General features: G+C 51.8%; 1 protein-coding gene across 1 annotated transcript; it reads right to left on the reverse strand.

Annotated features, from left to right (window-relative positions):
* Positions 1 to 37: 37 nt before the first annotated feature.
* On the reverse strand, positions 38 to 20,669 carry GBX1 (gastrulation brain homeobox 1). The gene is made up of 2 exons (XM_067747474.1): positions 20,129 to 20,669; positions 38 to 3,697 (listed from the first exon to the last, which is right to left on the reverse strand). The coding sequence occupies exons 1-2, from the start codon at positions 20,652 to 20,654 to the stop codon at positions 3,138 to 3,140; spliced, it is 1,086 nt and encodes a 361-aa protein (XP_067603575.1). The 5' UTR covers positions 20,655 to 20,669; the 3' UTR covers positions 38 to 3,137.
* Between the last annotated feature and the right edge of the window lie 1,229 nt (positions 20,670 to 21,898).

Consider the following 21,898-nt stretch of genomic DNA (forward strand, 5'->3'; position numbering starts at 1 on the left):
CTAGGTGACCACCCCCCCCCCCAGCCTCCTACGTGCGTTTCTCTCAGCCCTCTCTTGCCAGGAGCGTAGTTGAGTTTCTCAGCAGCACCGGGAGGAGGGTCGAGCCTGCCAGGAGGAGGGTCGAGCTCCGTGCTCCCCACTCGAAGCTTCCTGCTGCTGCCCCCCTGCCCTGCCGCCTCCACCCTCAGAATGGCTTTCTGTGGGTCTCCTCATTTTCATCAGTATTCTGTCCAGTGACCTCACAGCACAGCTGAGTTGCCCACGGTTCACCCGCAGAGAGGGCAGGAGCACAGCCCCCCTTCCTAGGTGTCTGGGAACCAGCCCCACAGCCAGGGGTTCAGGGAGCCACGCGGGTCCGTGCCCAGGGGGGAGAGTCCTGAGGACGGGATGGGTTGAGTGGCAGCGCTTCTCTGGGGAACTCATCCCTAGGCTTTGCGTTTGAGGAGAGGGGAGGGGGTGGGTCACCGACAGCAGAACAGCCCCCTTGGCAACCCCTTGCCAAACTGGAGGCAGAATCCAGAGCTTCTGCTTTTCCCTCCGACTATCCCTTAGTTATTCTAGAAATAAAACCTGGGAGAAACCCCTCTGTACCTGTTCTTGAAGGGTGAGAACTGCTAAGTTAGGGTCCCTACTCCCTAGGGAGCCCGTTGCTTCCCCCGTTTCCTGGAGCTGCTCTGCTGGTGGCCCTTGTACATTGGGTGTGGCGGGCTGGCGCTCTGCACGGCCCTTGCCTGTGTGTAGGGAAATCAGCCAAGTAAAGCTATTCAGAGAGGAAACCAGATTTTACTGTCTTGGTCCTTTCGCCAGGCTGACAAGAGCCTTAAACAAGGATGAGGGCAGAACAGAGACAGGGCCATGGGTGTGTGTGAGACTGGGCTCCTGGGCTCAGAAAACACTAGCAATAATCACCTCCAGGTTCCCCAAGGAAAAGAAGCCCCTTGGGTGGCTGAAGGCTGCCTGGTATAGTTTAGGAGGCTTCAGAGGTAAATGCAGGACAAACGGGCAGATGGAGGCCTTGGTCTTGCTAGTTCTCCCCGCCCCCCTTCCCCTCACTGGGGGCAGAGCCAGGGGGCCTCGGCTCCAGCCCAGCTAGACGTGCGGACCCACCCGGATTCCCGGCATCAAGACAGCCGCTCCTGGGATCCTCGACCTCTGCCTGGCTTCTCTCCGAAAAAGAATCTCACCCTGTAGGTTCCCCATGTGGGTGAGTCAAAGGTAGCAGACAGCCTTGATCTAGATCAGGAATGGGGCTGGTCTGGACTACATGTTTTCAGCCTGATTCTCCAGCCTTGCTGGAATTTAGCCAAAAGATAGCGAGGACCCGGCTGTGTGTGTCCCAGCCAGGGCGCCGTGCCACCATTGCTCGTGACCAGTCACAGCTCCAGGCTGCGTTCCGTTTGGTTGCCAGAACCAGCTAGGAGGAAAGAGCTGCCAGGGAAGGGCCGTCTCGGTCTCACTGGAAGAGGCAGGCAATAGACGTGAGCAACTAGACAGCGGCTGGCTTGCAAACCAGGAATGGGGAACCGCAGCAAGGTGCCCTCTGACGCAGGTGAGGAAGCTGGCCGGGGGCTAGACTGAGCTGGACTTCCCTCCCCTCTCTGACCTGGCCTCACTCACAGCCAATTTTTTTTTTCTGTTCTACTCCACCTCTCCTCCCAACTCAATGCAGGTCCTGTTTCTTCCCAGGAAGCCCCGTTAACCACGATACCGACTTCAGCTGGTTTCTGTGGTAACTCTGTCCCCCCGATGCCTGTGCGGCCTGGCTCCACAGCTGGTCCAGGATGGTAGCCCGTCTGTGAAGGTGGGGGAATGGCAAACAGCTTCAGCTTGCCTCGTTTCCCTCTCGGTCTACTCTGTTTCTTGCAAGTGCCCCTGAAGCCTCATGTCTGTATGTTTACTTCGTCCACCATTAACGCTGTTCCTTAATCTGCTCACAGAATTCCAACCCCCAAGCCTCCTCCACAGCACACACCCTTCCAGAGCCGTCAGACACATTCCTGCCTCGTCCAGGTCGCAGTGGGCCCTCTCAACCAAACTCATTTTATAGCAGAAGAGGACTTGGGATCCCAAGCTTCGTAAACGGTGCAATGGACGGTGGGGCCGGGGGTGGGGGGAGACCACAATTAATGCTGTTAGAGCACTAGAAATGAGTCTTTTTACTCCAGGCCCTGATGTCTGGAATATCAAAGAGCAGCAGAGATGGACTGAGCTGCCATGTCCTCTACACGGGAGAGGATCTATTAATGGGCTCCCAGGTGATGGGGGTGAGCCCCCGGCCGGCCCCAGTCCCTCACACGACTGATAACCTCCACCTACTTAGACACGGCCAGACACGCCCCATCTAAGTAAGCTAGGGTCAAGTACTTCATTTCCCCTCAGAACACAAAAGGGAGTGAACCCTCTACCTGAAGTCTGCAAACTCTTGCAAAGAGCAGAAAACAGAGATGCAGAAGCTTGCCTGTTTAATGGGAAAGAGAAAAGCGGTGCCGCGTCAGGAGCGTGAGAGCTGGAGGCGGGGACGGTGGGCAGCACCTGCGGCGGGAGAGGACGTTAGTGGAGGTAGATTACAGGAAAGACAGGTGGGTGCTGAAGGGTTTCTAACGGGCTAGTGACAGTTCCACTTCACTTCTTTGCGCGTCCTGTACTATAGACAGGCGAGGCGGTACCCACCCTGGGACAGTGAGACGGAACCAAACTGGCTGAGGATGGAGGAAACACACAAGCTCCCCAGCCCCTCTCAGGGGTGCAGACAGACAGAGGCAGACAGCTCCATATATACAAACTCCACACAAAATAAATAAGGAGCCGCCATCAGCTTGGCTAGGCCTCACCCCAGCTTCCTCCCACCCCCGTCAGAAGCGATTCCAGGGCGTCAGCCAGGAACCTGCCGAGCCCTAGGGGTCCAACTCAGTCCCAGCAGCTCCTCGACAGGAAGAACCTAAAGCCCCTTTAGCCCTGAAGCCCCAGTCCTGGGGGTCTCTGGAGTGGCTCAGGGCCAAGTGCCAGGAGAGCCCCCCTAGAGCTACGTGAATTGCCGACTGAGCGCCGTCCGAGGGCAGAATCACAGCGGGAGCCCCTCTGGTCCCCAGGACCCTGGCCCAGTCTCCGAGCAGACTCAGGACGTCCCCGGGAGCCCCTCAGGGCCGGGCGCCCTGCTCCATCTGCTGGTGCTGGCTCCGCGCCGCGAACCTGCTGACGTGCACGGGTATGGGCACGACAATCTTGGGGTTTCTTACAGGCTCCCCAGAACGGCTGCCCCCATTGCCAGCTTTGATGCGCTTCCACTTGGCCCGCCGATTCTGAAACCAGATCTTGACCTGCACCTCACTGAGCTTGAGGGCGTGGGCGATCTGGGAGCGCTCGGTCAAGCTCAGGTATTTCTTGCAATGAAACTCCTTCTCCAGCTCCAAAAGCTGCTCGCTGGTAAAGGCTGTGCGGCGCCGCCGGCTTTTGCCCCCAGGAGCCGCGACTCCCGCCGCCGCCGCCGGCGGCGCCCCCTCCTCAGCTCCAGTCCCCAGGCTTCCCGTTAGCTTCGCTTTGGGTCCCAGGAGGGCCCCGGGGCCCCCTGCAGAGCTGTCCAGGAAACCGTCGTCCTCGCTGTCACCGCCCGAGCCCCCTTCGTCCTGCTCGCTGCCTGCTGGGTCTCCCGCCGGCGCCTCCGGCTTCTCCTCATCCGAGCTGTACACCTTCCCCTCGGCTGGGGGGAGTGAGAGCCAGCGGGTGGGGGAGAGGCGGCGAGGAGAAGGCGGACAGGTTGGAGGCGGCACGTGGAACCGTGGCCAGGCGTGGACCGCACGACAGCGGGAGGAGACACACACGTGGAGGGGATGAGACGGGGCGGGAGGGGAGACATCCGGGGTGGGGGGTGGGAAGAGGTTCGGGAAGACAAAGAGATGGGAAGAAAGGTATTAACCAGCACAGACTTCACTCCGCAAAGTGGGGGCGGCAACGGGCATGGATCAGAAAAGCACTGTCCCCAGGACTGTGACACCGCCACCCCCCACCCCTGCGGCCTCGCTTCCCCTACCCGCTCCCTTCCGGCCCTCTCCAGACCCACACCGAGGGCTTGCCACTCACTGACGCCCCCTCCAGACCCCGACGGCGCAGCCGCAGGCCAGAGGGAAGCAGTGCAGAACCTGGCTTGGGGTCCTTTCAGTGGCTAGAGGCAGGAGTGAGCAACGTTGGGGAGTTCACTTTTGCAGGAGAGAGGGGGAGACCACAGCTGCAGCCTTTGCTATTCTCCTAGGACTCCTCGCTGGCCTAGTGGGAAGGGATACGTGCTCACCTCTGTTCCGCGCCTCCCTCCCTTCCCTCTTCCCTAAATCTGGAATCTTTTTTTTTTTTTTTTTTAACCTTTTGGCCGCGGCGCCGCATGCCATGTGGGATCTTAGTTCCCCGACCAGGAATCGAACCCGTGCCCCCTGCATTGGAAGTGCAGAGTCTTAACCACCGGACCGCCAGTGAAGTCCTGGAATCTCAGAATCTCATTTCCAGATGGAAACTTCAGGGTCATCTGAGTCCCTCCCCCTGCCGCAATCGGGGTCCAAGAAGTGTTGCCCACGCACCTGCGAGTCAGGAGGTTTCTGTACCCACCTCCCCAATTCTCCTTTACCAGACCATCCAGCCCAGAGCAGGGAGCCTGCCCCGCCGCACGCCACCTTATCAGTTGCCGGATTTTTCGTCCAATTACTGAGCCCTCCAGGACCCTTTCAGTCCTTCTCCTTAACTTTAAAAAGACATCATCTCTTTTCCACCCTCCCTCTTTCCCAGCCAAGGTTGCTGAGAAGCACGAACAGCTGCTTTCTGCCCAAGTTCAGAATCCTGAGGACCCTGAGCTTGGTGTCAGTGAGGGACCTGGAGGGAGTATGGAAGGAGGAGGGAGAAACAGAAGTTCAGCAAGGGGGGGTACAGAGAGGAAAATGGAGAAAGAAATCTTGACTCAGCAGACTACTGAGCATTCGTGATCCCAGGCATATAAACATTTTCATCCATACATAATTCTAAAATTTAATTCAGCCACTGGTTTTCATCTTATCTATTGACACTTTTGTCAGGACTGCAAATAATGCATTACGAAGGTTTTCAGTGTTTGAGTTTTACAAACTCCCTTGTTTTCTGCCCAAAGGACCAATAAACAGTGGAGCAACAAAAAGTCAAAAGAAAACCAACCAGTAGAAAAGAGAACAAAACAGGTAATCCGTAAACTGAACAGTCAGCTCCTTACCAGTGGACTTCACTGTGTAAAGGGGGGAGGACTTTGCAGACGTGGCGGTACATCTATCCACACCACCACATGTCACGTGTACACTCCTAAGCACACTCTGAGGTTGAGACTATAACCCAGAGCTAAGTGACTTGGGGCAACAGTGAAATGCTTTATAAGAGAACGGGGCTGTGCACGTGTGTGCGCGGCTGGACGGCATCCCAATGCTCAGAGCTTGGCTGGAGCTCCTCTCTAAACCCTGCCATCTGCCTGCCCCCCTGCAAAAACTGCTCAGGGCCTCCAGGACCAGCCCAGTCACCTTCAGTTCCCTTCCCGGACCCCAGAGCTGTCCTTTCCCCTCACGGATGCAAGCCACACCTGTTCCTTTTCCTCAGGAGCCACGTTTGTGTTATTTTCCTTAGAGGCCAGTGTTCAGGCCCTGCCCAGATCACCCACCTCCATCTCAGTCAGTGTTCTCATCTCACACCCCAGGGGTATCTTTATGCCTGAGCCCCTGCCTCTTCTTGGAGGGCTTCATGCTTTATCTGACCTTTGCAAAACCCACGTGGCGCACCCTGGTTTAGCCTCACCCAGACTTCCCACGCTGTCCCTGCTCGCTGCTGCCACCAGCAGGTGGGCTTCGTTCGCTAGCAGCCCACCCAGGCTCCACTGGCACCCAGCTCTGTGAGCTGTCAAGAGATACATCCACTGCCACTGTCCACAGGTGACGTACCCCTCATGATGCTCGCCTCCCACCACCCCGGGCTTTCTTCCTTATCTAGCCAAAATCTGTTTAATTTCTGCAAGATGCAGATCCTTGGGTTCCCCTTTCATGTCATTAAGGGCTCTTTCCCACACCATTTTCCTCTTCCCCAGGACTCAAGCGTAACGTATCCCAAACTGAACTCCTGAGACTTCTCCTGAGCCAGTCCTTCCCCATCTGAGCCCCCGTCTTTCCCATCTCGGTTAATGGTAACTCCGTCTTCCGTGTTGTTCAAACCAGACCTTCACTCTCTCGCACCGCCCATGCCCGACCCGACTTCTCACCGCCTCCTCTATGTCCAACTAGCCCGAGTCACCCTCGTCTCTTACCCGGTTCATCAACATTTTCTCCTGCTTCTGCCCCTCCCCCCACCCCTGCCCCAATTATTCTTCTGTTTGAAACACTATATTCTTCACCTAGATTTTTGCACTGACTCATTCCCTATGTCCTTCAGGTCTTTATCAATGAGACCTTCTCTGATCATCCTTTTTAAAATTAAAACTCCCAATACTCCCGACCTCCCTTCTCTGCTTTACTTGTTGCTGTAGTATGTGTCACTAACTTTATTAACTTATTTTATTGGCTGTCTCTTCCTATTAGAACATAAGCTCCATGAAGGTAACCATTTTTTATTTTATTTATATTTATGGCTGTATCCCCAGCATCTAGAAAGTTACCCGCACAGAGTAGGCACTGCATAAATATTTGTTGACTGAATGAAAGAAACTATTGCCAAGCACTTTTTCCCTCTCCATTTCTGTCCCTCCTTTCTCAAGCCTCTCCTATAATATTCCCTACAGCCCTGCTCCCTCACCCCAGCTCTGGGCATAAGACATTCTCTCCATGAATATTATTCTACCCACTTTTCAGTGTGCCCTCTGATCTCACATTCGCTGTAGAGGAACCCATATGTGGTAGGAATCTATAGGATCTTATGCTAAAGGAAATCAAGAACAACCCCCAACATCATTACTAAATCCTCTAACTTTTAATTTCTGATTTTTAAAACATGGTTTTCAGTAAACAGTAACAGAAAAAATAACAAAAGCTTGTTACAACTCAGCCCAGTGTTGCAATACTTTAAACAGCTGCTAAAAAGGCAGAAACTGGATTTCAGGGCTTGAAGGATGAAATCATTTAGCACAGCTCCAAGCACCCAGGGGGCGTCCAATAAATCTAAACTGATGATGACCGAGATGAGGTTCCCAGGTTCCTCATCTGGCAGGGCCCTCCTGAGATCAAACCATCCATCCCTCTGTCCTCAGACAGATTCCATAAAATCAAGCCCACACGAGTGCGCCACCCCCAGTGCCGCTTTTAAAGCCATATAAGAAGCACAGGTCCACAACCTCTCTCAGTTACCTGATCCCGGTGGGATCCTGAGTGGCAGGGGCAGAGTGCCCCCCTGAGCCTTTAGAATCATGACATTGAGGGCGCCGATAAGCAACTCTTCTAAGGAGGTGGGGGCGGGGAAACAGAAGAAAGCAACCGACGGGGAAAACACAGCTCCGCTCTCAGAGGAGAGGGTCCGGGGCCGTCAGTGAGGCTGAGCGGGAGGGAGAAGGAAAGGCACAGCAGGAGGAGGACTGGGGCAAGAGGGGGGCAGACACAGCGGCAGAAGAAGTAGATGATGAGTCAGAGAACCTGAAAGGGCTGAAAAGTTTAGGGAGAAAACAGAAAAACACCGGGGCACGGGGGGAAGAGAGTAAAAAGCTTTCGGAAAAACCCCAACACGCCCTACATTTTTCCACCCTGAACAGTGATGCGTCTGCAGCCCTGCTGTTTGTTCTCTGCTCCACCGACAGATGGAGCACTTTAGAATGCAAGGCCCAAAGTGACGGAAGCTACTGTGAGGGCTCCGACGAGCAGCACGGCAGGTCGACCCTTCACAATACAGCGATCCTGAAACAGCTTTACTGTTTTCTCATGAATGAGCTAAAAAATAAATGCAAACTCTTTTCTTTTATCCAATTCATAATGAATACTAATAGTAAATATACTCAAAACAAAGATGGCGCCTAGAAAAATGGTTTTGGCTAAAACTTGACAGAAGCGCATCTTGTTGATAAAATTTCTATTTGTAACCTTTGATTTAGAATAATTGGACCTGGTAGATATAATGTCCATAAAAGTACATTTCTAACTGCAGATGCTATAGTTGATTGACGTGAAGAAAAAAACTTGATCAACAAGACGTAGAAAATTTTCAATGGGAAATAATGATCCTGATGAGAAAAATTCTAGCAAAAGGAAAAATGTTTAACTGGAAACAATTTTACTGTGCTAGGTAGGTAGGTAGGCCAAACGGACAGGTTCTGTCCTTTGGGTATGAAAATAACATTATTGGTAATGTAAGAGTACATTGTTTTATATATAAAATAGATAATCAATAAGGACCTACTGTATAGCACAGGGAACTTTACTCAGTACTCTGTAATAACCTGTATGAGAAAAGAATCTGAAAAAGAATAGATATGTGTATACGTATAACTGAATCACTTTGCTGTACACCTGCAACTAACACAACATTGTAAATCAACTATACCCCAAGATAAAAGAAAAGAAAAAAAAAAAAAGAGTACATTGTTTTCAGCTTGTTCCCTGTGGGTAAGTCTACAGTCTGTGAAGACTTTGGCTTCTGTCTAGGGGAAATGACACTGAAGCAGACTGGTTATTAGGAAACATGCAGAGTTCTCCTGGTAGATGCTATTATCCTAAGAAGCAGAAATCGCAGGGTTTGAACCATGATTACTTATAGAGTCCACTCCAGGGGTGTCATTCCACCCCAGAGAGAAGCACTCAGCCTCCAGGGGCACCCTTGCAAGGGGCTTTCCTTCCGAGAGGAAAAGAAGCCCTAACTTGGTAACGAGTCAGGTCAGACTGGGGAAGAAATCAAGGGCAAAAGAATCCGTGGTAGGTATTCTCCAGTAGAAAGAACAAGTAGCACCAGACTCCTACCATCTAGAGAGGGCGTCTGCGGCTGAGGTCACCAAGGATGCTGGGCCTGGGTAGTGGAGCGGAAACCACCCCCAGGACTGGAGAACCACTTTAGACAGAGCCCCTGTGCCATTCGGCCCTCACGCAGCCTGCTGTGGTCCAGCTGACATAAAACACAGTCTTTATTACGCACTGAGGAGAAGCCTCTCCCCCATTACACTCAGTTCTGACTTCTCTTCCCTCCATTTAAAGAGCCACTACCCTCACACACCCCAAACCACTCTCCGGACAACTACCCAACTTCCTGAATACAGAACCAATTTGGGTGGGGTAAAAAAGTGGGAAAAAACCCAGGTCACCCCTCAAAAAAGAGGCATGTCTGCCACCACCCTCATTGCGTCAACACGCCCAGTGCGTAATTATTTCTTTGTTTCCTTTGGAGACGGTCCTTTCTCCCGTCCTTGATGGCAACTAGCCCACTTTCAATGTGCTTTTCATTCATCCTCATTAATTTCATGCCCACATTATGCTACTACTTCTTCCTATAATTTTAGGTACAAGAAGGAAAATTCACTTTCTCTCTCTCCCATTTCCCCATGACTCTTCAGCATTCTTTACTCCAAATGGACAGGAGAACTTCCTCTACATCACTCCCACCTTCATGACAAGTTCATGGCGACTTCCCCACCGCCCCAAGCTCAGAGCTCCTTTCATGGCATATTAACATCATCATTGCCAAGAGCACCCTTGTATGACCTTTAACTTTCCCAAGCACTCTCACAATTATTCCTTCATCTTTGAGCAACTCACTGAAGTACAGCTGACCTATTAGTAGTAGTAATGGGAGGTTAGTAACCTTATTTTCAGGTGAAAAAACTGAGTTTCAAAAAGATGAAATGGGGCTTCCCTGGTGGCACAGTGGTTAAGAATCCGCCTGCCAATGCAGGAGAGATGGGTTCGAGCCCTGATCCGGGAAGATCCCACATGCCGCGGAGCAACTAAGCCCATGTGCCACAACTACTGAGCCTGCGTTCTAGAGCCCGCGTGCCACAACTACTGAGCCCACATGCCACAGCTACTGAAGCCCGCGTGCCTAGAGCCCGTGCTCTGCAACAAGAGATGCCACCACAATGAGAAGCCCGTGCACTGCAATGAAGAGTAGCCCCCACCCGCCGCAACTAGAGAAAGCCCGGGCATAGCAATGAAGACCCAATGCAGTTAAAAATAAATAAATAAATAAAATAAATAATAATAAAAAAAGAATCTGCCTGCCAATGCAGGGGACACGGGTTCGAGCCGCAGTCTGGGAAGATCCCACATGCTCTGGAGCAACTAAGCCTGTGCACCACAACTACTGAGCCTGCGCTCTAGAGCCTGCGAGCCACAACTACTGAAGCCTGCGCACCTAGAGTCCATGCTCCACAACAAGAGAAGCCACTGCAATGAGCCGCCCATGGACCGCAATGAAGAGTAGCTCCCATTCGCCGCAACTAGAGAAAGCCCGCGTGCAGCAACGAAGGCCTGATGCAGCCAAAAATTTTTTAAAATTAAAAGAATAAAGATGAAATGATTTCTCCCAGGCACACAGCTAGGCACAGAGCCAGGTCTGGAATCCTGGTCTCCTAAACCTCCAATCAGTGCTCTTCCCATCCTTTCCAGTACAATATCTTCTCTTCCCTCCACCTGCAGTAGAAGCCCTCCCCAGATGCCTCATCAGACAAGTGGGCTTCCTCTCAAACCCGGTTTTAGTTTAGACCGCATCCCTTTCACTTATCACCCAGAGCTCCAGCCTAATCATCAACATCTTCCCTTACCTTTCGCGGAGAAGATTCTTAAAATCACCACAGAAGAGGCCTCACTCACCAAACTCCACCTTTGTCCTTTCACAGGCTATTTTTCCCATCATTCCCAAGACAAAATTCCCTTCAAATCTTTCTGCTGTTTCTTCTGTCATTATTTGTTTGTATGATGTAATCTTACCAGTCACCTTTTTTTTTTTTTTTGCGGTACGCGGGCCTCTCACTGCTGCGGCCTCTCCCGTTGGGGAGCACAGGCTCCGTACGCGCAGGCTCAGCGGCCATGGCTCACGGGCCCAGCCGCTCCGCGGCATGTGGGATATTCCCGGACCAGGGCACGAACCCGTGTCCCCTGCATCGGCAGGCGGACTCTCAACCACTGCGCCACCAGGGAAGCCCATCACCATTTCTTTTATTTAGAAATGTATTTTCTCATTTAAAGAATAATACTGCCCATTTATGGAAACAGTTTTAATACCGATCTTCTCTAGCTTCTGCTGTACAAGCGCCTCTCACCCCTCAAGGACAGCTCTGCCTTGTCCAGGAGTCAGCCTCACTGAGGAACAGACATCTTCCTCCCACCGGCATCTCTGCCTGCCCTCCGCATTACAGAACCCTCTCAGAGCCTCACTCCCAGTATCCAGCACTCCTGGCACTGCTTATCGAGCCAGGGAGAAGGCTTTCCTCCCTAATACTGAAAGGGAGTTAAAGGCACATTCTTTTCTTTGTTTCTGGTTGATAGACATCTGTTCAGGGTTTGTTTTTGCCTGCCCAGCACCACTTACCCGCCTGTTCACTGATGGCATCCCCTTCCTTTGGCCACTGCTCCCCATCAACTGCCCAGTAGAGGGGGGCTGTCAATTGCATTTCTCCACCTTCACGACCACAAGGACGGTGACCTGGAGCTGACCAATCCGCACATCCGGTCTCTCTGGGGACTGGACTCGAGCTAGTGAGTCAGCTGTCCTAGGATTCTACACGTGCTAGAATTCACTGGGGTCCTGATCTGGGATTATAAGAATTTAGCGCTGCTTATGCTTGTGTCCTCCCCTTCCTCTCATCAGGAGAAAATGAGGCAAAGACAAGAGACAGGAGCCAGACTGAGAGCAAGAAAAAAAGACCTAACAACACTGTTTGCATTTTTGGATCCACGTGAATCAATAAATGCCCATTTTAGCTTAATTTAGAGCTGAGCTACTGTCACAAGCAACCCGAAGAGTTCTGACTGCGGACGCTGCTCTAACTAGAAGGGACAGTACTCGCGTGACTCCAGGGAGGGTAAGCCTCCCCACCTCGCTCCCATACCAATCCCATCGGAAATAATTTTTCCAAAAAGAAACCCAGGTCATCCCTCAAATTAGTCATGATAATGCCGCCGAAAACTTCACGAGTCTGAAATGTATCTGGACTTGAAAAGATCTCCATAATCCATCCAGTGTGAATTACTTTAATCCAATAGCTGTGCTCCTAACGCTGAGCTGAGATCAGATACCTGAGGGAACAGGAATTCTGAGGAAGAAAAAAGGAGGGGTGTTTTCTTGCTTGTTTGGGGTTTTATGTTTGTTTTAACAGAGAGAAGGGAAGTACAGGCCCCAGTGGGACACAGAAGAGCTTTGGGCAGCCATGTCCACAGAGTGTCTACACAGAATGTCTACACAGAGTGTCTACACAGAGTGTCTCACCAAAATGTGAGACAGGAAAACTGAAAAGAGGGAGAAAGAGCTAAAGACAAAACTCCAACTCTACCCGTATTAGGTTCACGCAATGTTCTCTCCCGGCAAGTCCCATACAACCAGTCCTCGGAACACAGCGCTATTTCTAATCTGCCCTTTTCAGTACAGAGAGTGCCACCCATCATAACTCCTAGTAAAGAGGTCTTCCCCAACTTAACTCCCAGGAAAGCTTAATTCCCATCCATTTCCAGTACACGGACAACACAGGATTTCTTGCACACCTATTACTTTAGGATGCTGGACAAATATCTTCTCATTTAATCCTTAACTCTGTGAGGTAAGAACTGTTGCCCTTATTTTACTGGTGAGAGAACGGAGACTGCAGAGGTTAGTATTTTGCTGTAGATCACGAAAAGAGTGGTGCCTAGATCTGCATCCAAAGCCTGCGTTCGTTCCTCTGGGCGACACCACATCTCTTTGTCAGCACTGAATGAAAAAGAGACCGGAACCCACCGTCACCCTATCATAACTTCTGTACCAGATGGAGAAATAATACAGAAGACCAGGAACTGATTTCACAGCACAAGTCTTCTTTTTGGGCACTGCTTCCTTCCTCACCACGTCAACTCCGTCACAATCGATCCCCAGTCTCTTTGGCCTAGATAAGATCTACCCCCGCCTTTATCAAATGTTTCTCTCATTCAGTATGATGGCTGTAAACGGCCAGAGCTCAGGTAACACCATCTGGATCCCAGATGATGAGGCCTTTTCCATCCTAAAGCCCAGCCCTGAATTCATCTCAAGATGTAGGCATCCCAGGCGCCTCCTCGTCAGTGACCCTGATAACTCAGCGCTGAGAAGTACAGAATCTCTTCTCCCAATCCCTTTGCTCAGGATGGCTTTTTTTTTTTAAGGGAACAATTCATTAATAAAAGTATCCTTACAGATAAAAACAGAATTGTAGAGCTGGAGCGACCTTAGAGATCACCTAATTCAAACCCCTAAGTTTACTGATGAGGAAGCTGGGACACACAGAGGTGTGATTTGGCCAAGACCAATCAGTTCCATATGCCCAGTATCTGCGCATAATTTATAGGATAGTTTTCACCTATTCCAGCACAAGGTGCTTCTTCCCTTCCCTCTTGGGATAGTGTCATCCTCCTCCCTCCTAGTACACGGCTGCATCACTTCTCTTCCCATTGCTTCCAATACAGAGTTCCAGCTTACCCAATACTTCTACTTTAATACCACTTCCTCCATAATTCACAGTCAAGAAATCCATCTCCCATTACCCCCAGTGCTTTCTCCTCATAACCCTAGTCTCTGTTAGTCCCGGCAGCCCCCCCCCCCCCGGCACTCCATGCCCCGCCCCCAGCCCTCCCCCCTACCCCCCCCCCCCACATTTGCTTCTAATACAGACTTCTCATTTCATCACTGGAAGAGTATTCCTTTCCCTTCCATGATGGGAAGGGGATGAAGGCGCTGCCTCATGACTACCTGCCATACAGTGCTGTCTCTTCCTACTAACACTTAATTCAACTCGTGAAGGTCACTCTCCTATCACTCCAAACGCAAGCATCTCTTTCCCCTAGCACTCTCCCAATCAGCACATCAAAACTTCTTCCACATTACTCTAAGCTGTAACTTTCTCCCAGCATGATCGTATCGCCAGTGAAAAACCCCAACCTCTTCTCTACCACTCCCGATCCAGGCCTCCTTTATCACCGTCACAGCCGTGGGCACCACCACGGGCATACAGCGCTCTGTCCTTCTCACTGTTTCAGATGAGGGGTTTCCTCTGTCCGGCCCCGGCCTGGGGCATTTCCCATCCCCTCTAGGTAAAAGTTCTCCCCCAGCCAACTCTTTCCTTCTCATCGTTCCCATTTAAGCTTCTCTCTTTTTGTACATCTACCCCACTGCTTCTCTCATTGCTCTTTCCTAATCCCCAATCCGTTTCACTGCAAAGATCCTCTTTCCCCGTTATTTCCAAGGCAAAATCCTTGCCTGTAGCTTCCCACTGTATTGCATTGAGAGTAACATTACTGTCAGTGCAAAGCACTTTGCTTAGATTATGTTCCTCGTTCTTTCCAATTAAAACATTTCCCCCTCATTATTCCAATTACTGCCTCTCTCCCGTTATCCCCAGTACCGACTATTCATGCCCATCACTCTGAGTCTAAGGATTATGCTCCTACCATCTAGAATCTGTACCTCCATAGCTGCATTTGTCACAGCAGAGACCCCTCTGTCTTCCAACCCTCCCAAGTGCTACCTTCACTGTGGCACAAGGCATCTCAGGATCGCATTCCAAACCTCCAGGAACGTTTTCCGCTGTCATTTCTGAGATCTCTCTCTCTCAACCAGGGTCTCTTTGGCAGCCTGACAAGGCCTGTGAACCCCTTCTTGGAATAATGCTTTTAGGTGCATAACATAAAACACACAGGATTACATTAGAAGCCAATTACATAAAATCTAGTTATCAAATATTTTAAATGCATTTGAGAATAATTTGTGTTTCTTTCCTAAATCATTAAACAACAAGATGTCACCAAAGATTGTAAATTTCTATGAAAATATCTGTGATTTCTATTGGTGACAAAAATCTCAGGTACTGGGGAAACTACCATGGTTTCTGGCCTACCTTCATAATTACAGGAGGTGCCAAATTTTAGTGAGAAGTTAGTAGAAATAAAGATGTAATTTTTTTCCCACCCATAATTAACAGATCTCCTCACAGGAGGTCCATGGAGTCTGTGTTAACAGCCCGACTAAACACTGAGTCTAGAGAAATAAGCTTTAATTCTATGAAAGTGAAAGGAACATTAAAAATCATCTGAACTGGGCTTCCCTGGTGGCACAGTGGTTGAGAGTCCGCCTGCCGATGCAGGGGACAAGGGTTCGTGCCCCAGTCCAGGAAGATCCCACATGCCGTGGAGCGGCTGGGCCCGTGAGCCATGGCCGCTGAGCCTGCGCGTCCGGAGCCTGTGCTCTGCAACGGGAGAGGCCACAACAGTGAGAGGCCCGCGTACCGCAAAAAAAAAAAAAAAAAAAAAAAAAGAAATCATCTGAACTAAAGCTTTTATGTTACAGGTGAGGAAACTGAAGCCTAGAGAAGTTATAAGACTTTGAATCTCCTGTAGTGTTTTAAACAATACTAAGGCCATAACAGACACACAATAAACGTTCCCTGAATTGAACTAAGTGGCTTGGTAAAGTTGTACAGCTAATGATTGACAAAGTTGAGACCTGGACCCATGTGTCACGACTTCTAAGTAGACGTTCCTTCCATCACATTAAGTTAATGCAATATTTGCCTTTCTATACGTGTCAATGGAGCAATCGCTCTCCCTGTTTACTCCTCCTCAAAATCTCTAGGAAAACATGCTCTCCATCACTCCCAAGAAAAAGCTCCCTCCTGCTTCGAACAACAGAAGTCTCTGATCCCATGTCACATTACCCCTTCCTGTTTTTCTCTCATCAGTAAATATATCTTGACAGTCATAATGGACACCTATTCAGAAATTGATGGTCATCTACAATGTTCGCTAGCTATAACCGGCGCTTGACTTACAGCAATCAGCATTCAGATATCATGCTCCCAGGAAGTTTCCCTAGTCTCCTCGCATGATTTCCATTATCATTGCCAATCTCTCTTCAGAAATTAGCACATCTTTTTCGGTTTAGTTTTAAAAAATAATGTTCACTACACTGCCATCTCCCAGCTTTGTCCCATCGTGTTCTCTTTTCTATACCATCTCAACCACAAATGTTCTTTTCTCCACCATGCTCAGTACTGGCATTATCTTTCATATCAACCTCTCACTGGATTTGTACCGTCAGTCCAACAATTACATATGGAGTGTCCACCATCCCTCAGCTCTTAACTATTTGTTTTCAGGCAATCCAACCCTCTTCTCCCTGAATGAATCACTGCTCTAGACACCTGCAATTTAAAGTTTTCTCCTGCATTTCTCCAAATGGCCAGCTCTTTTCATCATTCCCCAGCACACAGCATCCTCTTCACCTGTCCTCTCTGTGATGTGTATTCACACCACATCCTTAAGTTAACTTTGATAACTGTCAGAGCTCACACACACCTTCACACACAAGATCATCTCTCCCTGTCCCATTCAAGGCAGAATTCTCTTTTTTCCTGTCATTTGGGGCTTACTGCTCTCTTCTCTCCGTATTCCTAATACACCAAGGACTTCACTATCCACCCATTTCAAAGCTCCTTTTCCCTCATCACTTTCACGTGACTGTTCTTACAACTCTCTCGATCTGATACGTCGAATATGGTCCACATGCGGCTATGGACCACCTGAAACAGGGCTAGTTTGAATTGAGATGTGCTGAATGTGTAAAATACACACTGGGTTTCAGACTTAGTATGAAAACAGGATATAAAACATCTCATGAAAGTTTTTATATTGATTAATGCTGAAATAATATTTTGGACACGCTGGGTTAAATAAAATATACTGTGAAGTTAGTCTCACCTGTTTCATTTTACTATTTGAATGTGGCTAGCAAAATTATTTTAATTACATAAATGACTTGCTAGACAGCACTACTCTGGGCGCTTCTGTTGATTCATACTCTTAAATCTTCCCTACTAATTCAAAATTCTCTGTTATCACTCCTCCTAGGACACCTCTCCCAGCTACCCCCACTGCTCCCCACGCCAAACCTAGAATTATTTTCCACATACCATTCTCAATACCTTTTCTACCCCATTATTTCTGTACACAGTATTTCTTTTTGCCTGCTAATAGAGCTTCTACCCCTGCCATCTAATCATAATAAAGTTCTGTTTCCTTCTTCATCAGTTCTAGTACGGTGCTATCTGTCTCAACTCTCAGAAAAATTTTTAGAAATAGTCCTTCTAATTCCCAACAAAAAGAACTTTGCTCACCGTTCTCCAAATTGGCCTATCTTCACTATAATTTCATTAAAAGGGCTAGTAATTGTAAAACGCTAGACAAATGTAAATTAATAATTTCAGACTCATGTCACCCATTCAAACTAGGACAGCAATCCTTCCCCTGTCATTTTAAAAATGTCGTTCCTTCTCCAAACTCTACTATGTTGAGGTTTCAACCCCTTTATTCAATCTGAGAACTCTCTCACTTCATGCTAAATACTCTAATACAATTCCCCAGATGGAGTGTTTGTTTTCCCACCACTTTCAGCATGCATGTGTCATCACTCCCTAAACTGATGTGATGTCTAACGTTTCTGGAATTGCCATGTCTTTTCTTGACTACGTTAGGGAAAAATCAAGACTGGGAAGGTGGACGGGAGCGGCGAGGAAGGGTTGAGAGTCTGCACTGAGAGGGATAAGAAGCTGCGGTCACAGAGAAGCCCTCCCACTCATCATCCCCTTCGAATGTTCCTTCTGACACCTCTCCTTACTGCTCAGCCCCGCAAGCCCCACTGTAAACCCTTTATGTGTATCTCTTCCCAATGGATGATTGCCTTCACGCCAGCACCTCTCAGAACTCTTCCTCTGTAAGGCCTCCTTCCCATCGTTCCTAGCAAAGAAATTCCTTGTCTTTACTCCAAGGACGAAGTACAATCTCTTTACTGCTTCCAATATTCCCTCCAGTGATGAAGATCTTTCCTTCAGCATTCTCTATATATAACTTCCAGTTTCTTCTCACTCCCAGTATTGAAACACCTTTTTAAAAAAATTACTCCTAGTGTTGACACTTTCCCTTCTTTCCTACTAGTATATGTATTTAGTTCCTTCCTAATCCTCTCAAGACAGAACTCTTTCACATACACACACACTTCTGTTCCAGAAATACTGTTCCCTTTTCGTGTCGCCAACGCTAGAAATCCCTTGCACATGCCTCTTCCAATAGGTGGCCCTCTCCTTTCTCATATGCTCTTTGGATAATCTGGGTATACAGCTCATTTGTTCATCCTTTCCTCTATTCTATTCCTCAGTATTTCTCTTCTGTTCTTTTCCTCTGTTTATTCCTTTCTCTCTCTCTCTCTCAATGTCTGGTTTTACTGCCAATATTCTATCTGCTTCAGAAAAGAGCCCCCATTATACGAATGGGTCAAAAGAAGAACTGAGGGGAACCTGAAAGAGTAGGACACGTTGCTTGTTCTCCCATGGTCTGGGGATAATCCCCCCAGCTCCCCTCCACTGGGGTGTCTTCCTCTCTCCTCCTGCTCAGCTCATCTCTTCCTCGGGTGTCTGCTTCTCCTACTGCCTCCAAAGCCATCCCTCTGACGCCTGCCTCGCTTCCCTTTCTGCCTTAGGACCACCCTATTCAAAACATCCCGCTGATCTTTTCCTCTTCCCATCCTCCTGCCAGCTGCCCCTCCTTCCCTCCACTCTGGCCCCTTTCATCTTGTGGGCATCTCCTCCCACCTTCCAGTTGCTGCTCTGTCATTTCCTTTGGGTCCTCCTCAGGAGATGCTGCTTAGACGTCAGTCACTGGCTCCTCCTGGTCCAACCAGGTACAAAAAAACCCAACAGCTGAATCCCCAAAGCCAAAATGCCCAGGGCTAGAGGGGCAAAGAAGAGGAAGGCGGACTCTACAGCAGCCCTTGGGGTCTGAAAGAGGGCCCAGGAACCTATCCTCAGGAATTGCTCTCTGCTGGCAAAGGACAAAAGGGCTCTTGGCTTTCCTCCCTGTCTCCACTAGAGTCAGCCCCCAGGCCTCCTGGGTCACTTCCACCTGCTAACCTGGTTAAGCAGAGGCAGGTTCATCCTGCCGCTAACGAGCTTTAAGCTCTTCAGGATCGCCACACTTGCAGGCAGCCCGTTTTTTCTTAAATAGGGCCCACCCACCAAACTGCGTAAGCTTTGGCTCTCAGCACACCTGAATCTGCTCCTGGATGGCGGAAAGCTTTTCCAGCTTCTGGAGGTTAAGGATCAATAGGGAAGCCTGTTTAGATTGATTCGCAACAGGGTTCAGTTCGGAAACACCTTGCCTCTATTGAGAGGGAGTCCTCCTATGGAGGGTCCAGGATTCCTGAATATCTCTTAGCTGAATCTCACTGGTTCCAGAATCTTAGCTGGATTCTGGACTCCAGGCCTTTGGGCCACACCCAACTCAGCCCAGCCTGTAGCCTCTCTCTTGGCCTCCCAGTCAACCTTGGTCCAGCAGTGCTAGGCCCCCTGCTAGCTAATGTTCCCTTAGGACCCCTACTTGGTTCCTCAAGGCTTAGCTCTAAATCTGCCAATAAAAAGTGACCTCTACAACTGTGAGAGAAAGACAGCCACCCTCACCGTCAGCACCACTCTAAGACCCTCCCTCTGCCCCTGCGCTCACAGAGCCCGTTTGCGGTCAGTACAATCGTCTCTTCAGAAGCCCTTAATGAACTGACAGCTGCCCCACTGTACCCTCACCCAGGGGTCTTGCTGGTGTCCCCAGGAATCCCACACTGGCAGCTTCTCTATTCCCAGCAGAGGAGAAAAATGAAGGGATTCTGAAAAGGAGACGCAGGAGCTGAGGCTGGAGGACTAGACTGCTGGGAGGAAAGGCACTGCTCTGGCGGGAGCGATGGCAAGTCTCCGGTGAGGCTGCAGGCACTCTGGAGACGCGGCGGGGCGGCGGTGCTGGGGTCTATGGGAGCCGCGTCGGCAGCGGAATTGGAGGTGGCTCCGCAGAACCCGCCATCCGGGGGTCTGGGATTCCAGGGCTCCAGGCAGGTGCCGAGACTCCGAGCAGGCGGCTGCCTGGGACTTCCAGGTGAACGAGCCTCCCGCCCGGCGCCCTGGTCGCCCGGCACTTACCCGGCAGACTTGGGAAAGTCTCTGAGAAGTGCAGAGGCGGGGGCGGTGCGGGATCTGCCACTTTCTCCCGGGCGGGCAGCAGCTCTTCGGCTTCCAGCGCGCCCTCCGGGCGTCGGCCGCCCGGCTCGGGGTTGTTTCTCGTGGCAGTGGCGGCGGCGGCGGCAGCAGCGAGCTCCGGGGGCCCGTAGAAGGCGTCGGGCGGCTCCGCGAAGCTGGGCAGCGCGGTGGTCAGCGCCACCATCGAGGGCACGGCCTGGCCCAGCCCCGCGCAGAAGGTGTTGGTCAGGCGGCCGGCAAAGGAGGCTAGCGGGGCGAGGGGCGGGAGGCCGGCGGGCAGCGGCGCGGGGGCCAGCGCCTGCGGCAGCACGAGCGGCCGGTAGGGCATGAACATGGGGTAGCCAGTGTAGAGCAAGTGGCCCGAGCGCGGCGGCTGCGGCCCGATCAGGGAGTCGATGGAGAAGGCAGCGCCCGGGCCCCCGCCGCCGCCGCTGCCCCCGGGGGCGCCCCCGCCTCCGGCTCTCTGCATCGTGCCCGGAGCTGCGGCCGCCCCAGGGCGCTCCCCTCCGAGCGCCGCCGTGCGCCCCGCGGCTCGGGCGCCCCACGCGGACACGCAGGGCTCGCTCCCTGGCTCCCGGGCCGAGGTGCCGGCGGGGCGCGGGCTCGGCGCAGTGTGGCTCCGGCGCCGCGCTCCCTCTCTCTCTCATAAGGAGGGAGGGGGCGGGCGAGCGGGAGGGCTGGGGGTGTCGCCCTCCGGACTCATCCATCTTCCTCAAATTACGCTTCACTTCCTCCCTCCGCCCGCAGCCGCCGCGCCCGGCTCCCGCTCCCTCCGCAGAAGCCGTTCCCAGCGGCCCGGCCGGCCGGCCCGGGACCCCCGCCCGCCCCCCGCAGCCCAACCAACTATTATTAATGGAGATTGATGAGGCCGGACACGCCGCTTTGTGAAAGTTTGCGGCCGACGAGAAGGCAGCGGCAGCTGCTGGGCCGGTGCCCCTCCCTCCAGCCGGCCCGCCCCCCACTCTGCCCACCCAGCTCTGGGCGTGGACTGGGAGCTGGGCCCGGCGTGGACCGAGCGCGGGGCGGCCAGCGAGGAGAGCGCAGCGAGGGCGCGGCGGCGGCGGCGGCGGCGGGCGGGCGGCCGGCGCGGCCGGACCACAGAGACCCCCGCCCCGGGCCGCCGCCCTCCGTCGGACTCCGGCCCAGTCCCCCAGCGTGCCCCCCGCCCCCGACGCCCCCTCCCCGGCCCCTGGGGCGGACGACAGGGCGGGCCCGAGAGCAAGGCGCGGCGGGCGGACGGGACCTCGGCGCCCCCCGGGGCGGCGAGGCGGGGACGGCAGGGGGCGCGCTCCTCCGCGGCCGCGGCGGCTCTGGGCCCCTCGGCTCGGACCCTTTTCCTCCTCGGTAGCCCGCATTCACACTCTCCCCCTGGTGCCTCTTGGCATTGGCCTTTCCTCACTCCCCCTCCGTCGCGCACTTCCTGAGTCCCTCACTCTGGCCTCTGCGGGTAATTTCCTCGAGTGCCCTCACTATAAGTCAAGTACTTACCATTCCTCTCACCCTTCTCCCTCCATCTTCCTCCCACCCTTCCCTTTCCTGCCCTCGTTTCTATCCTTGTTCCTATCTGATGATTCCCATTTCCCACTCCCTCATTTCTCGCCTAAATCTGTATCTCTGTCTGTCTGTCTGTCTGTCAGTCTGTCAATCTCGGTCGCCCTCCCTCGCTCTCTCTCCCTCTCTTCCGCTATTAATTTCCCTGATTGGCTCCCCGAC

This window comes from Pseudorca crassidens, chromosome 8 (genome assembly GCF_039906515.1).
Source record: "Pseudorca crassidens isolate mPseCra1 chromosome 8, mPseCra1.hap1, whole genome shotgun sequence".
In the NCBI taxonomy this organism is placed as follows: domain Eukaryota; kingdom Metazoa; phylum Chordata; class Mammalia; order Artiodactyla; family Delphinidae; genus Pseudorca; species Pseudorca crassidens.

Excerpts from the sequence above, each read along its gene's own strand:
- GBX1 (XM_067747474.1), bottom strand. The coding sequence starts at position 20,654 with ATGCAGAGAGCCGGAGGCGGGGGCGCCCCCGGGGGCAGCGGCGGCGGC. Across the intron at positions 3,698-20,128 it reads GACTTTCCCAAGTCTGCCGG|CCGAGGGGAAGGTGTACAGC; the intron begins GTAAGTGCCGGG and ends CACTCCCCCCAG.